This window comes from Oncorhynchus nerka, linkage group LG10 (assembly GCF_034236695.1).
Source record: "Oncorhynchus nerka isolate Pitt River linkage group LG10, Oner_Uvic_2.0, whole genome shotgun sequence".
In the NCBI taxonomy this organism is placed as follows: domain Eukaryota; kingdom Metazoa; phylum Chordata; class Actinopteri; order Salmoniformes; family Salmonidae; genus Oncorhynchus; species Oncorhynchus nerka.
In genome coordinates, this window is record NC_088405.1 from 338,738 (window position 1) to 355,941 (window position 17,204).

General features: G+C 50.7%; 1 protein-coding gene across 1 annotated transcript in view; it reads left to right on the forward strand.

The window, feature by feature from the left end:
• The window catches only part of LOC135573579 (exocyst complex component 6-like), a 93,297-nt gene that overhangs the window by 44,816 nt on the left and 31,277 nt on the right, over nucleotides 1–17,204 (forward strand). Inside the window, exon 2 of the mRNA XM_065022843.1 lies at nucleotides 13,439–13,693. Coding sequence (XP_064878915.1) covers nucleotides 13,439–13,693 — 255 coding nt within the window. The remainder of the gene's footprint in view (nucleotides 1–13,438; nucleotides 13,694–17,204) is intronic.

Consider the following 17,204-nt stretch of genomic DNA (forward strand, 5'->3'; position numbering starts at 1 on the left):
CCCAGCCTACCCTGTTGGTTAGGTGACATCTCAGCCCAGCCTACCCTGTTGGTTAGGTGACATCTCAGCCCAGCCTACCCTGTTGGTTAGGTGACATCTCAGCCCAGCCTACCCTGTTGGTTAGGTGACATCTCAGCCCAGCCTACCCTGTTGGTTAGGTGGTATCTCAGCCAAGCCCAGCCTACACTGTTGGTTAGGTGACATCTCAGCCCAGCCTACCCTGTTGGTTAGGTGATATCTTAGCCCAGTCTACCCTGTTTGTTAGGTGGTGTTTCAGCCCAGCCTACCCTGTTGGTTAGGTGACATCTCAGCCCAGCCTACCCTGTTGGTTAGGTGACATCTCAGCCCAGCCTACCCTGTTGGTTAGGTGACATCTCAGCCCAGCCTACCCTGTTGGTTAGGTGGTATCTCAGCCAAACCCAGCCTACACTGTTGGTTAGGTGACATCTCAGCCCAGCCTACCCTGTTGGTTAGGTGACATCTCAGCCCAGCCTACCCTGTTGGTTAGGTGGTATCTCAGCCCAGCCTACCCTGTTGGTTAGGTGGTATCTCAGCCTAGCCTACCCTGTTGGTTAGGTGACATCTCAGCCCAGCCTACCCTGTTGGTTAGGTGACATCTCAGCCCAGCCTACCCTGTTGGTTAGGTGACATCTCAGCCCAGCCTACCCTGTTGGTTAGGTGACATCTCAGCCCTGCCTACCCTGTTGGTTAGGTGGTATCTCAGCCAAGCCCAGCCTACCCTGTTGGTTAGGTGGTATCTCAGCCCAGCCTACCCTGTTGGTTAGGTGGTATCTCAGCCCAGCCTACCCTGTTGGTTAGGTGGTATCTCAGCCCAGCCCACCCTGTTGGTTAGGTGATATCTCAGCCCAGTCTACCCTGTTGGTTAGGTGGTATCTCAGCCCAGCCTACCCTGTTGGTTAGGTGGTATCTCAGCCCAGCCCACCCTGTTGGTTAGGTGGTATCTCAGCCCAGCCCACCCTGTTGGTTAGGTGGTATCTCAGCCCAGACTACCCTGTTGGTTGGGTGTTATCTCAGCCCAGACTACCCTGTTGGTTAGGTGGTATCTCAGCCCAGCCCACCCTGTTGGTTAGGTGGTATCTCAGCCCAGCCTACCCTGTTGGTTAGGTGACATCTCAGCCCAGTCTACCCTGTTGGTTAGGTGACATCTCAGCCCAGTCTACCCTGTTGGTTAGGTGACATCTCAGCCCTGCCTACCCTGTTGGTTAGGTGATATCCCAGCCCAGACTACCCTGTTGGTTAGGTGGTATCTCAGCCCAGCCTACCCTGTTGGTTAGGTGGTATCTCAGCCCAGTCTACCCTGTTGGTTAGGTGGTATCTTAGCCCAGGCTACCCTGTTGGTTAGGTGATATCTCAGCCCAGCCCAGGCTACCCTGTTGGTTAGGTGATATCTCAGCCCACGCTACCCTGTTGGTTAGGTGATATCTCAGCCCAGTCTACCCTGTTGGTTAGGTGGTATCTCAGCCCAGCCTCCCTGTTGGTTAGGTGATATCTCAGCCCAGCCTACCCTGTTGGTTAGGTGGTATCTCAGCCCAGCCTACCCCTTTGGTTAGGTGATATCTCAGCCCAGCCTACCCTCTTGGTTAGGTGGTATCTCAGCCCAGCCTACCCCGTTGGTTAGGTGATATCTCAGCCCAGTCTACCCCGTTGGTTAGGTGATATCTCAGCCCAGTCTACCCTGTTGGTTAGGTGGTATCTCAGCCCAGCCTACCCTGTTGGTTAGGTGGTATCTCAGCCCAGACTACCCTGTTGGTTAGGTGGTATCTCAGCCCAGCCCACCCTGTTGGCTAGGTGGTATCTCAGCCCAGACTACCCTGTTGGTTAGGTGACATCTCAGCCCAGCCTACCCTGTTGGTTAGGTGACATCTCAGCCCAGTCTACCCTGTTGGTTAGGTGACATCTCAGCCCAGTCTACCCTGTTGGTTAGGTGATATCTCAGCCCAGTCTACCCTGTTGGTTAGGTGATATCTCAGCCCAGACTACCCTGTTGGTTAGGTGACATCTCAGCCCAGCCTACCCTGTTGGTTAGGTGGCATCTCAGCCCAGCCTACCCTGTTGGTTAGGTGACATCTCAGCCCAGCCTACCCTGTTGGTTAGGTGGTATCTCAGCCCAGCCTACCATGTTGGTTAGGTGACATCTCAGCCCAGCCTACCCTGTTGGTTAGGTGACATCTCAGCCCAGCCTACCCTGTTGGTTAGGTGGTATCTCACTCCAGCCTACACTGTTGGTTAGGTGGTATCTCAGCCCAGCCTACCCTGTTGGTTAGGTGGTATCTCAGCCCAGCCTACACTGTTGGTTAGGTGGTATCTCAGCCCAGCCTACACTGTTGGTTAGGTGGTATCTCAGCCCAGCCTACCCTGTTGGTTAGGTGGTATCTCAGCCCAGCCTACCCTGTTGGTTAGGTGACATCTCAACCCAGCCTACACTGTTGGTTAGGTGATATCTCAGCCCAGCCTACACTGTTGGTTAGGTGGTATCTCAGCCCAGACTACCCTGTTGGTTAGGTGGTATCTCAGCCCAGACTACCCTGTTGGTTAGGTGATATCTCAGCCCTGCCTACCCTGTTGGTTAGGTGGTATCTCAGCCCAGCCCAGGCTACCCTGTTGGTTAGGTGATATCTCAGCCCACGCTACCCTGTTGGTTAGGTGATATCTCAGCCCAGCCTACCCTGTTGGTTAGGTGGTATCTCAGCCCAGCCTCCCTGTTGGTTAGGTGGTATCTCAGCCCAGCCTACACTGTTGGTTAGGTGGTATTTCAGCCCAGCCTATCTTGTTGGTTAGGTGATATCTCAGCCCTGCCTACCCTGTTGGTTAGGTGCTATCTCATCCCAGACTACCCTGTTGGTTAGGTGGTATCTCAGCCCAGCCTACCCTGTTGGTTAGGTGATATCTCAGCCCAGCCTACCCTGTTGGTTAGGTGGTATCTCAGCCCAGCCAACCCTGTTGGTTAGGGGTATCTCAGCCCAGCCTACCCTGTTGGTTAGGTGGTATCTCAGCCCAGCCTACCCTGTTGGTTAGGTGATATCTCAGCCCAGCCTACCCTGTTGGTTAGGTGATATCTCAGCCCAGACTACCCTGTTGGTTAGGTGGTATCTCAGCCCAGACTACCCTGTTGGTTAGGTGATATCTCAGCCCTGCCTACCCTGTTGGTTAGGTGGTATCTCAGCCCAGCCTACCCTGTTGGTTAGGTGATATCTCAGCCCAGCCCAGGCTACCCTGTTGGTTAGGTGATATCTCAGCCCACGCTACCCTGTTGGTTAGGTGATATCTCAGCCCAGCCTACCCTGTTGGTTAGGTGGTATCTCAGCCCAGCCTCCCTGTTGGTTAGGTGGTATCTCAGCCCAGCCTACACTGTTGGTTAGGTGGTATTTCAGCCCAGCCTATCTTGTTGGTTAGGTGATATCTCAGCCCTGCCTACCCTGTTGGTTAGGTGCTATCTCATCCCAGACTACCCTGTTGGTTAGGTGGTATCTCAGCCCAGCCTACCCTGTTGGTTAGGTGATATCTCAGCCCAGCCTACCCTGTTGGTTAGGTGGTATCTCAGCCCAGCCAACCCTGTTGGTTAGGGGGTATCTCAGCCCAGCCTACCCTGTTGGTTAGGTGGTATCTCAGCCCAGCCTACCCTGTTGGTTAGGTGATATCTCAGCCCAGCCTACCCTGTTGGTTAGGTGATATCTCAGCCCAGCCTACCCTGTTGGTTAGGTGATATCTCAGCCCAGCCTACCCTGTTGGTTAGGTGATATCTCAGCCCAGCCTACCCTGTTGGTTAGGTGGTATCTCAGCCCAGCCTACCCCGTTGGTTAGGTGATATCTCAGCCCAGTCTACCCTCTTGGTTAGGTGGTATCTCAGCCCAGCCTACCCTGTTGGTTAGGTGATATCTCAGCCCAGTCTACCCCGTTGGTTAGGTGATATCTCAGCCCAGTCTACCCCGTTGGTTAGGTGATATCTCAGCCCAGTCTACCCTGTTGGTTAGGTGATATCTCAGGCCATACTACACTGTTGGTTAGGTGGTATCTCAGCCCAGCCCAGTCTACCCTGTTGGTTAGGTGCTATCTCAGCCCAGACTACACTGTTGGTTAGGTGATATCTCAGCCCAGCCTACACTGTGGTTAGGTGATATCTCAGCCCAGCCCAGTCTACCCTGTTGGTTAGGTGATATCTCAGCCCTGCCCAGTCTACACTGTTGGTTAGGTGATATCTCAGCCCATACTACACTGTTGGTTAGGTGGTATCTCAGCCCAGCCCTGTCTACCCTGTTGGTTAGGTGCTATCTCAGCCCAGCCTACCCTATTGGTTAGGTGATATCTCAGCCCAGCCTACCCTGTTGGTTAGGTGATATCTCAGCCCAGCCTACCCTGTTGGTTAGATGATATCTCAGCCCAGCCTACCCCGTTGGTTAGGTGATATCTTAGCCCATACTACACTTGTTGGTTAGTTGATATCTCAGCCCAGCCTACCCTGTTGGTTAGGTTGTATCTCAGCCCAGCCTACACTGTGGTTAGGTGATATCTCAGCCCAGCCCAGTCTACCCTGTTGGTTAGGTGATATCTCAGCCCAGCCCAGTCTACACTGTTGGTTAGGTGATATCTCAGGCCATACTACACTGTTGGTTAGGTGGTATCTCAGCCCAGCCCAGTCTACCCTGTTGGTTAGGTGCTATCTCAGCCCAGCCTACCCTGTTGGTTAGGTGATATCTCAGCCCAGCCTACCCTGTTGGTTAGGTGATATCTCAGCCCAGCCTACCCTCTTGGTTAGGTGGTATCTCAGCCCAGCCTACCCTGTTGATGGTATCTCAGCCTACCCTGTTGGTTAGGTGGTATCTCAGCCCAGCTGTTGGTTAGGTGATATCTCAGCCCAGCCTACCCTGTTGGTTAGGTGATATCTCAGCCCAGCCTACCCTGTTGGTTAGGTGGTATCTCAGCCCAGCCAACCCTGTTGGTTAGGTGGTATCTCAGCCCAGCCTACCCTGTTTGTTAGGTGGTATCTCAGCCCAGCCTACCCTGTTTGTTAGGTGGTATCTCAGCCCAGCCTACCCTGTTGGTTAGGTGATATCTCAGCCCAGCCTACCCTGTTGGTTAGGTGATATCTCAGCCCAGCCTACCCTGTTGGTTAGGTGATATCTCAGCCCAGCCTACCCTGTTGGTTAGGTGGTATCTCAGCCCAGCCTACCCCGTTGGTTAGGTGATATCTCAGCCCAGCCTACCCTCTTGGTTAGGTGGTATCTCAGCCCAGCCTACCCTGTTGGTTAGGTGATATCTCAGCCCAGTCTACCCCGTTGGTTAGGTGATATCTCAGCCCAGTCTACCCCGTTGGTTAGGTGATATCTCAGGCCATACTACACTGTTGGTTAGGTGGTATCTCAGCCCAGCCCAGTCTACCCTGTTGGTTAGGTGCTATCTCAGCCCAGCCTACCCTGTTGGTTAGGTGATATCTCAGCCCATACTACACTGTTGGTTAGGTGATATCTCAGCCCAGCCTACACTGTGGTTAGGTGATATCTCAGCCCAGCCCAGTCTACCCTGTTGGTTAGGTGATATCTCAGCCCTGCCCAGTCTACACTGTTGGTTAGGTGATATCTCAGCCCGTACTACACTGTTGGTTAGGTGGTATCTCAGCCCAGCCCAGTCTACCCTGTTGGTTAGGTGCTATCTCAGCCCAGCCTACCCTGTTGGTTAGGTGATATCTCAGCCCAGCCTACCCTGTTGGTTAGGTGATATCTCAGCCCAGCCTACCCTGTTGGTTAGGTGATATCTCAGCCCAGTCTACCCTGTTTGTTAGGTGGTGTCTCAGCCCAGCCTACCCTGTTGGTTAGGTGACATCTCAGCCCAGCCTACCCTGTTGGTTAGGTGACATCTCAGCCCAGCCTACCCTGTTGGTTAGGTGACATCTCAGCCCAGCCTACCCTGTTGGTTAGGTGATATCTCAGCCCAGTCTACCCCGTTGGTTAGGTGATATCTCAGCCCATACTACACTGTTGGTTAGGTGATATCTCAGCCCAGCCTACCCTGTTGGTTAGGTGATATCTCAGCCCAGCCCAGTCTACACGGTTGGTTAGTTGATATCTCAGCCCAGCCTACCCTGTTGGTTAGGTGATAGCCCAGCCTACCCTGTTGGTTAGGTAATATCTCAGCCCAGTCTACCCTGTTGGTTAGGGTGTGTCTCAGCCCAGCCTACCCTGTTGGTTAGGTGACATCTCAGCCCAGCCTACCCTGTTGGTTAGGTGACATCTCAGCCCAGCCTACCCTGTTGGTTAGGTGACATCTCAGCCCAGCCTACCCTGTTGGTTAGGTGACATCTCAGCCCAGCCTACCCTGTTGGTTAGGTGGTATCTCAGCCAAGCCCAGCCTACACTGTTGGTTAGGTGACATCTCAGCCCAGCCTACCCTGTTGGTTAGGTGATATCTTAGCCCAGTCTACCCTGTTTGTTAGGTGGTGTTTCAGCCCAGCCTACCCTGTTGGTTAGGTGACATCTCAGCCCAGCCTACCCTGTTGGTTAGGTGACATCTCAGCCCAGCCTACCCTGTTGGTTAGGTGACATCTCAGCCCAGCCTACCCTGTTGGTTAGGTGGTATCTCAGCCAAACCCAGCCTACACTGTTGGTTAGGTGACATCTCAGCCCAGCCTACCCTGTTGGTTAGGTGACATCTCAGCCCAGCCTACCCTGTTGGTTAGGTGGTATCTCAGCCCAGCCTACCCTGTTGGTTAGGTGGTATCTCAGCCTAGCCTACCCTGTTGGTTAGGTGACATCTCAGCCCAGCCTACCCTGTTGGTTAGGTGACATCTCAGCCCAGCCTACCCTGTTGGTTAGGTGACATCTCAGCCCAGCCTACCCTGTTGGTTAGGTGACATCTCAGCCCTGCCTACCCTGTTGGTTAGGTGGTATCTCAGCCCCCAGCCTACCCTGTTGGTTAGGTGGTATCTCAGCCCAGCCTACCCTGTTGGTTAGGTGGTATCTCAGCCCAGCCTACCCTGTTGGTTAGGTGGTATCTCAGCCCAGCCCACCCTGTTGGTTAGGTGATATCTCAGCCCAGTCTACCCTGTTGGTTAGGTGATATCTCAGCCCAGCCTACCCTGTTGGTTAGGTGGTATCTCAGCCCAGCCCACCCTGTTGGTTAGGTGGTATCTCAGCCCAGCCCACCCTGTTGGTTAGGTGGTATCTCAGCCCAGACTACCCTGTTGGTTGGGTGGTATCTCAGCCCAGACTACCCTGTTGGTTAGGTGGTATCTCAGCCCAGCCCACCCTGTTGGTTAGGTGGTATCTCAGCCCAGCCTACCCTGTTGGTTAGGTGACATCTCAGCCCAGTCTACCCTGTTGGTTAGGTGACATCTCAGCCCAGTCTACCCTGTTGGTTAGGTGACATCTCAGCCCTGCCTACCCTGTTGGTTAGGTGATATCCCAGCCCAGACTACCCTGTTGGTTAGGTGGTATCTCAGCCCAGCCTACCCTGTTGGTTAGGTGGTATCTCAGCCCAGTCTACCCTGTTGGTTAGGTGATATCTCAGCCCAGACTACCCTGTTGGTTAGGTGACATTTCTTGTTGCCCCTTTTTGTTGATTTGAAATGTGTCCCAAATTGCACCCTATTCCCTACATAGTGCACTTCTTCTGACCAGAGCCCTGTGACTATATAGGGAATAGGATGCAGGCTATGTCTCTGTGGGATGATGTATGGAGATGTGGCTGGTATCTGAACGTTCTGTCTCCCCTTGTGACCCTGACAACATTCATCATGTTTCAGATCTAACTCCCCTGTTCCCTGACCTTGTAACTCCCCTGTTCCCTGACCTTGTAACTCCCCTGTTCCCTGACCTTGTAACTCCCCTGACCTTGTAACTCTCCTGTTCCCTGACCTTGTAACTCCCCTGACCTTGTAACTCCCCTGTTCCCTGACCTTGTAACTCCCCTGTTCCCTGACCTTGTAACTCCCCTGACCTTGTAACTCCCCTGTCCCCTGACCTTGTAACTCTCCTGTTCCCTGACCTTGTAACTCCCCTGACCTTGTAACTCCCCTGTCCCCTGACCTTGTAACTCTCCTGTCCCCTGACCTTGTAACTCCCCTGACCTTGTAACTCCCCTGTCCCCTGACCTTGTAACTCTCCTGTCCCCTGACCTTGTAACTCTCCTGTTCCCTGACCTTGTAACTCCCCTGACCTTGTAACTCCCCTGTCCCCTGACCTTGTAACTCTCCTGTTCCCTGACCTTGTAACTCCCCTGACCTTGTAACTCCCCTGTCCCCTGACCTTGTAACTCTCCTGTTCCCTGACCTTGTAACTCCCCTGACCTTGTAACTCCCCTGTTCCCTGACCTTGTAACTCCCCTGTTCCCTGACCTTGTAACTCCCCTGACCTTGTAACTCCCCTGTTCCCTGACCTTGTAACTCTCCTGTTCCCTGACCTTGTAACTCCCCTGTTCCCTGACCTTGTAACTCCCCTGTTCCCTGACCTTGTAACTCCCCTGACCTTGTAACTCCCCTGTTCCCTGACCTTGTAACTCCCCTGTTCCCTGACCTTGTAACTCCCCTGACCTTGTAACTCCCCTGACCTTGTAACTCCCCTGTTCCCTGACCTTGTAACTCCCCTGTTCCCTGACCTTGTAACTCCCCTGACCTTGTAACTCCCTGTTCCCTGACCTTGTAACTCTCCTGTTCCCTGACCTTGTAACTCCCCTGACCTTGTAACTCCCTGTTCCCTGACCTTGTAACTCCCCTGACCTTGTAACTCCCCTGTTCCCTGACCTTGTAACTCCCTGTTCCCTGACCTTGTAACTCCCTGACCTTGTAACTCCCTGACCTTGTAACTCCCCTGTTCCCTGACCTTGTAACTCCCCTGTTCCCTGACCTTGTAACTCCCTGACCTTGTAACTCCCCTGTTCCCTGACCTTGTAACTCTCCTGTTCCCTGACCTTGTAACTCCCCTGACCTTGTAACTCCCCTGTTCCCTGACCTTGTAACTCCCCTGTTCCCTGACCTTGTAACTCCCCTGACCTTGTAACTCCCTGTCCCCTGACCTTGTAACTCCCCTGTTCCCTGACCTTGTAACTCCCCTGACCTTGTAACTCCCCTGTCCCCTGACCTTGTTACTCCCCTGTCCCCTGACCTTGTAACTCCCCTGTTCCCTGACCTTGTAACTCCCCTGTTCCCTGACCTTGTAACTCCCCTGTTCCCTGACCTTGTAACTCCCCTGACCTTGTAACTCCCCTGACCTTGTAACTCCCCTGACCTTGTAACTCCCCTGACCTTGTAACTCCCCTGACCTTGTAACTCCCCTGTCCCCTGACCTTGTAACTCCCCTGTTCCCTGACCTTGTAACTCCCCTGTCCCCTGACCTTGTAACTCCCCTGTTCCCTGACCTTGTCTCCTGACCTTGTAACTCCCTGACCTTGTAACTCCCTGACCTTGTAACTCCCCTGTTCCCTGACCTTGTAACTCCCCTGACCTTGTAACTCCCCTGTTCCCTGACCTTGTAACTCCCCTGACCTTGTAACTCCCCTGACCTTGTAACTCCCCTGTCCCCTGACCTTGTAACTCCCCTGTTCCCTGACCTTGTAACTCCCCTGTTCCCTGACCTTGTAACTCCCCTGACCTTGTAACTCCCCTGTTCCCTGACCTTGTAACTCCCCTGTTCCCTGACCTTGTAACTCCCCTGACCTTGTAACTCCCCTGTTCCCTGACCTTGTAACTCCCCTGACCTTGTAACTCCCCTGTTCCCTGACCTTGTAACTCCCCTGTTCCCTGACCTTGTAACTCCCCTGTTCCCTGACCTTGTAACTCTCCTGTTCCCTGACCTTGTAACTCCCTGACCTTCTCCTGACCTTGTAACTCCCCTGTTCCCTGACCTTGTAACTCCCCTTTTCCCTGACCTTGTAACTCCCCTGTTCCCTGACCTTGTAACTCCCCTGACCTTGTAACTCCCCTGTTCCCTGACCTTGTAACTCCCCTGACCTTGTAACTCCCCTGACCTTGTAACTCCCCTGTTCCCTGACCTTGTAACTCCCCTGTCCCCTGACCTTGTAACTCCCCTGTTCCCTGACCTTGTAACTCCCCTGTCCCCTGACCTTGTAACTCCCCTGTTCCCTGACCTTGTAACTCCCCTGACCTTGTAACTCCCCTGACCTTGTAACTCCCCTGTTCCCTGACCTTGTAACTCCCCTGACCTTGTAACTCCCCTGTTCCCTGACCTTGTAACTCCCCTGACCTTGTAACTCCCCTGAACTTGTAACTCCCCTGACCTTGTAACTCCCCTGTCCCCTGACCTTGTAACTCCCCTGTCCCCTGACCTTGTAACTCCCTGTTCCCTGACCTTGTAACTCCCCTGTTCCCTGACCTTGTAACTCCCCTGTTCCCTGACCTTGTAACTCCCTGACCTTGTAACTCCCTGTTCCCTGACCTTGTAACTCCCTGACCTTGTAACTCCCCTGACCTTGTAACTCCCCTGACCTTGTAACTCCCTGTTCCCTGACCTTGTAACTCCCCTGACCTTGTAACTCCCTGTTCCCTGACCTTGTAACTCCCCTGACCTTGTAACTCCCTGACCTTGTAACTCCCCTGTCCCCTGACCTTGTAACTCCCTGTTCCCTGACCTTGTAACTCCCTGACCTTGTAACTCCCCCTTACCTTGTAACTCCCCTGTTCCCTGACCTTGTAACTCCCCTGACCTTGTAACTCCCCTGTTCCCTGACCTTGTAACTCCCCTGACCTTGTAACTCCCCTGACCTTGTAACTCCCCAGTTCCCTGACCTTGTAACTCCCCTGTTCCCTGACCTTGTAACTCCCCTGTTCCCTGACCTTGTAACTCCCCTGTTCCCTGACCTTGTAACTCCCCTGTTCCCTGACCTTGTAACTCCCCTGTTCCCTGACCTTGTAACTCCCCTGTTTCCTGACCTTGTAACTATCCTGTTCCTGACCTTGTAACTCCCTTGTAACTCCCTGACCTTGTAACTCCCCTGTTCCCTGACCTTGTAACTCCCCTTTTCCCTGACCTTGTAACTCCCCTGTTCCCTGACCTTGTAACTCCCCTGACCTTGTAACTCCCCTGTTCCCTGACCTTGTAACTCCCCTGACCTTGTAACTCCCCTGACCTTGTAACTCCCCTGTTCCCTGACCTTGTAACTCCCCTGTCCCCTGACCTTGTAACTCCCCTGTTCCCTGACCTTGTAACTCCCCTGTCCCCTGACCTTGTAACTCCCCTGTTCCCTGACCTTGTACCTTGTAACTCCCTGACCTTGTAACTCCCTGTTCCCTGACCTTGTAACTCTCCTGTTCCCTGACCTTGTAACTCCCTGACCTTGTAACTCCCCTGACCTTGTAACTCCCCTGTTCCCTGACCTTGTAACTCCCTGACCTTGTAACTCCCCTGTTCCCTGACCTTGTAACTCCCTGACCTTGTAACTCCCTGTTCCCTGACCTTGTAACTCCCCTGACCTTGTAACTCCCTGACCTTGTAACTCCCTGTTCCCTGACCTGTAACTCCCTGTCCCCTGACCTTGTAACTCCCCTGTTCCCTGACCTTGTAACTCCCCTGTCCCCTGACCTTGTAACTCCCCTGTTCCCTGACCTTGTAACTCCCCTGACCTGTTCCCTGACCTTGTAACTCCCTGTTCCCTGACCTTGTAACTCCTGACCTTGTAACTCCCTGTTCCTGACCTTGTAACTCCCCTGACCTTGTAACTCCCTGAACTTGTAACTCCCTGACCTTGTAACTCCCCTGTCCCCTGACCTTGTAACTCCCCTGTCCCCTGACCTTGTAACTCTCCTGTTCCCTGACCTTGTAACTCCCCTGTTCCCTGACCTTGTAACTCCCCTGTTCCCTGACCTTGTAACTCCCTTGTAACTCCCCTGTTCCCTGACCTTGTAACTCCCCTGACCTTGTAACTCCCCTGTAACTCCCCTGACCTTGTAACTCCCTGTTCTGACCTTGTAACTCCCTGACCTTGTAACTCCCTGTTCCCTGACCTTGTAACTCCCCTGACCTTCCTCCCTGACCTTGTAACTCCCTGTCCCCTGACCTTGTAACTCCCTGTTCCCTGACCTTGTAACTCCCCTGACCTTGTAACTCCCCTGTTCCCTTACCTTGTAACTCCCCTGTTCCCTTACCTTGTAACTCCCCTGTTCCCTGACCTTGTAACTCCCCTGACCTTGTAACTCCCCTGTTCCCTGACCTTGTAACTCCCCTGACCTTGTAACTCCCCTGACCTTGTAACTCCCTGTTCCCTGACCTTGTAACTCCCCTGTTCCCTGACCTTGTAACTCCCCTGTTCCCTGACCTTGTAACTCCCCTGTTCCCTGACCTTGTAACTCCCCTGTTCCCTGACCTTGTAACTCCCCTGTTCCCTGACCTTGTAACTCCCCTGTTTCCTGACCTTGTAACTATCCTGTTCCCTGACCTTGTAACTCCCCTGACCTTGTAACTCCCCTGACCTTGTAACTCCCCTGTTCCCTGACCTTGTAACTCCCCTTTTCCCTGACCTTGTAACTCCCCTGTTCCCTGACCTTGTAACTCCCTGACCTTGTAACTCCCTGTTCCTGACCTTGTAACTCCCTGACCTTGTAACTCCCTGACCTTGTAACTCCCTGTTCCCTGACCTTGTAACTCCCTGTCCCCTGACCTTGTAACTCCCCTGTTCCCTGACCTTGTAACTCCCCTGTCCCCTGACCTTGTAACTCCCTGTTCCCTGACCTTGTAACTCCCCTGACCTTGTAACTCCCTGACCTTGTAACTCCCTGTTCCCTGACCTTGTAACTCCCCTGACCTTGTAACTCCCCTGTTCCCTGACCTTGTAACTCCCCTGACCTTGTAACTCCCTGAACTTGTAACTCCCTGACCTTGTAACTCCCCTGTCCCCTGACCTTGTAACTCCCCTGTTCCCTGACCTTGTAACTCCCTGTTCCCTGACCTTGTAACTCCCTGTTCCCTGTAACTCCCTGTTCCCTGACCTTGTAACTCCCTGACCTTGTAACTCCCCTGTTCCCTGACCTTGTAACTCCCCTGACCTTGTAACTCCCTGACCTTGTAACTCCCTGACCTTGTAACTCCCTGTTCCCTGACCTTGTAACTCCCTGACCTTGTAACTCCCTGTTCCCTGACCTTGTAACTCCCCTGACCTTGTAACTCCCTGAACTTGTAACTCCCTGACCTTGTAACTCCCCTGTCCCTGACCTTGTAACTCCCTGTCCCCTGACCTTGTAACTCCCCTGTTCCCTGACCTTGTAACTCCCCTGTTCCCTGACCTTGTAACTCCCCTGTTCCCTGACCTTGTAACTCCCCTGTTCCCTGACCTTGTAACTCCCCTGTTCCCTGACCTTGTAACTCCCCTGTTCCCTGACCTTGTAACTCCCCTGTTCCCTGACCTTGTAACTCCCCTGTCCCCTGACCTTGTCTGTTTCAGATCTAACTCTCCTGTTCCCTGACTTTGTGTGTTTCAGATCTGTGTACGATGACCAGCCTAATGCCCACAAGAGGTTTATGGAGAAGCTTGAGGTCAGGATCCGTAACCATGACAGAGAGATAGAGAAGATGTGTAACTTCCACCACCAGGGGTTTGTGGACGCCATCACCGAGCTGCTCAAAGTCCGTGCCGACGCAGAGAAACTGATGGTGAGACAGGAGACCCAATCAAATCAAAGTGTATTAGTCACATGCTCCGAATATAACAGGTGTAGTGAAATGCTTACTTACAGGCTCAAACCAACAGTGCAAAAAAAAGGTGTGTGTGTGGTGTGTGGTGTGTGTGTGTGTGTGGTGTGTGTGTGTGTGGTGTGTGTGTGTGGTGTGTGTGTGTGGTGACACTAACTGTGTGTGTGTGGTGTGTGTGTGTCGTGTGTGGTGTGTGTGTGTGTGTGGTGACACTAACTGTGTGTGTGTGTGGTGTGTGTGTGTGGTGTGTGTGTGTGTGTGTGTGTGGTGTGGTGTGTGTGTGTGTGTGTGTGTGTGTGTGTGTGTGTAAGTAAAGAAATAAAACAACAGTAAAAATACATTTGAAATAAGAGTAGCAAGGCCACAGCTATAGCTATATACAGACACCTGTTAGTCAGGCTGATTGAGGTAGTATGTACATGTAGCTATATACAGACACCTGTTAGTCAGGCTGATTGAGGTAGTATGTACATGTAGCTATATACAGACACCTGTTAGTCAGGCTGATTGAGGTAGTATGTACATGTAGCTATATACAGACACCTGTTAGTCAGGCTGATTGAGGTAGTATGTACATGTAGCTCTATACAGACACCTGTTAGTCAGGCTGATTGAGGTAGTATGTTCATGTAGATATATACAGACACCTGTTAGTCAGGCTGATTGAGGTAGTATGTACATGTAGCTATATACAGACACCTGTTAGTCAGGCTGATTGAGGTAGTATGTACATGTAGCTATATACAGACACCTGTTAGTCAGGCTGATTGAGGTAGTATGTTCATGTAGCTATATACAGACACCTGTTAGTCAGGCTGATTGAGGTAGTATGTTCATGTAGATATATACAGACACCTGTTAGTCAGGCTGATTGAGGTAGTATGTTCATGTAGCTATATACAGACACCTGTTAGTCAGGCTGATTGAGGTAGTATGTTCATGTAGATATATACAGACACCTGTTAGTCAGGCTGATTGAGGTAGTATGTACATGTAGCTATATACAGACACCTGTTAGTCAGGCTGATTGAGGTAGTATGTACATGTAGATATATACAGACACCTGTTAGTCAGGCTGATTGAGGTAGTATGTTCATGTAGATATATACAGACACCTGTTAGTCAGGCTGATTGAGGTAGTATGTACATGTAGATATATACAGACACCTGTTAGTCAGGCTGATTGAGGTAGTATGTTCATGTAGATATATACAGACACCTGTTAGTCAGGCTGATTGAGGTAGTATGTACATGTAGCTATATACAGACACCTGTTAGTCAGGCTGATTGAGGTAGTATGTACATGTAGCTATATACAGACACCTGTTAGTCAGGCTGATTGAGGTAGTATGTTCATGTAGCTATATACAGACACCTGTTAGTCAGGATGATTGAGGTAGTATGTACATGTAGCTATATACCGACACCTGTTAGTAGCACGGCCATATAGGCTATATACAGACACCTGTTAGTCAGGCTGATTGAGGTAGTATGGACATGTAGCTATATACAGACACCTGTTAGTCAGGCTGATTGAGGTAGTATGTACATGTAGCTATATACAGACACCTGTTAGTCAGGCTGATTGAGGTAGTATGTACATGTAGCTATATACAGACACCTGTTAGTCAGGCTGATTGAGGTAGTATGTTCATGTAGCTCTATACAGACACCTGTTAGTCAGGCTGATTGAGGTAGTATCTACATGTAGCTATATACAGACACCTGTTAGTCAGGCTGATTGAGGTAGTATGTTCATGTAGCTACATACAGACACCTGTTAGTCAGGCTGATTGAGGTAGTATGTTCATGTAGATATATACAGACACCTGTTAGTCAGGCTGATTGAGGTAGTATGTTCATGTAGCTACATACAGACACCTGTTAGTCAGGCTGATTGAGGTAGTATGTTCATGTAGATATATACAGACACCTGTTAGTCAGGCTGATTGAGGTAGTATGTACATGTAGCTATATACAGACACCTGTTAGTCAGGCTGATTGAGGTAGTATGTACATGTATGTACATGTAGCTATATACAGACACCTGTTAGTCAGGCTGATTGAGGTAGTATGTTCATGTAGATATATACAGACACCTGTTAGTCAGGCTGATTGAGGTAGTATGTTCATGTAGCTATATACAGACACCTGTTAGTCAGGCTGATTGAGGTAGTATGTTCATGTAGCTATATACAGACACCTGTTAGTCAGGCTGATTGAGGTAGTATGTACATGTAGATATATACAGACACCTGTTAGTCAGGCTGATTGAGGTAGTATGTTCATGTAGCTATATACAGACACCTGTTAGTCAGGCTGATTGAGGTAGTATGTACATGTAGCTATATACAGACACCTGTTAGTCAGGCTGATTGAGGTAGTATGTACATGTAGATATATACAGACACCTGTTAGTCAGGCTGATTGAGGTAGTATGTTCATGTAGATATATACAGACACCTGTTAGTCAGGCTGATTGAGGTAGTATGTTCATGTAGATATATACAGACACCTGTTAGTCAGGCTGATTGAGGTAGTATCTACATGTAGCTCTATACAGACACCTGTTAGTCAGGCTGATTGAGGTAGTATGTTCATGTAGATATATACAGACACCTGTTAGTCAGGCTGATTGAGGTAGTATGTTCATGTAGATATATACAGACACCTGTTAGTCAGGCTGATTGAGGTAGTATGTACATGTAGCTATATACAGACACCTGTTAGTCAGGCTGATTGAGGTAGTATGTTCATGTAGATATATACAGACACCTGTTAGTCAGGCTGATTGAGGTAGTATCTACATGTAGCTATATACAGACACCTGTTAGTCAGGCTGATTGAGGTAGTATCACATGTAGCTCTATACAGACACCTGTTAGTCAGGCTGATTGAGGTAGTATCTACATGTAGCTCTATACAGACACCTGTTAGTCAGGCTGATTGAGGTAGTATCTACATGTAGCTCTATACAGACACCTGTTAGTCAGGCTGATTGAGGTAGTATGTACATGTAGATATATACAGACATGTAGTCAGGCTGATTGAGGTAGTATGTTCATGTAGATATACAGACACCTGTTAGTCAGGCTGATTGAGGTAGTATGTTCATGTAGATATATACAGACACCTGTTAGTCAGGCTGATTGAGGTAGTATGTTCATGTAGCTATATACAGACACCTGTTAGTCAGGCTGATTGAGGTAGTATGTACATGTAGATATATACAGACACCTGTTAGTCAGGCTGATTGAGGTAGTATGTTCATGTAGCTATATACAGACACCTGTTAGTCAGGCTGATTGAGGTAGTATGTTCATGTAGATATATACAGACACCTGTTAGTCAGGCTGATTGAGGTAGTATGTTCATGTAGATATATACAGACACCTGTTAGTCAGGCTGATTGAGGTAGTATGTACATGTAGCTATATACAGACACCTGTTAGTCAGGCTGATTGAGGTAGTATGTTCATGTAGATATATACAGACACCTGTTAGTCAGGCTGATTGAGGTAGTATGTACATGTAGCTCTATACAGACACCTGTTA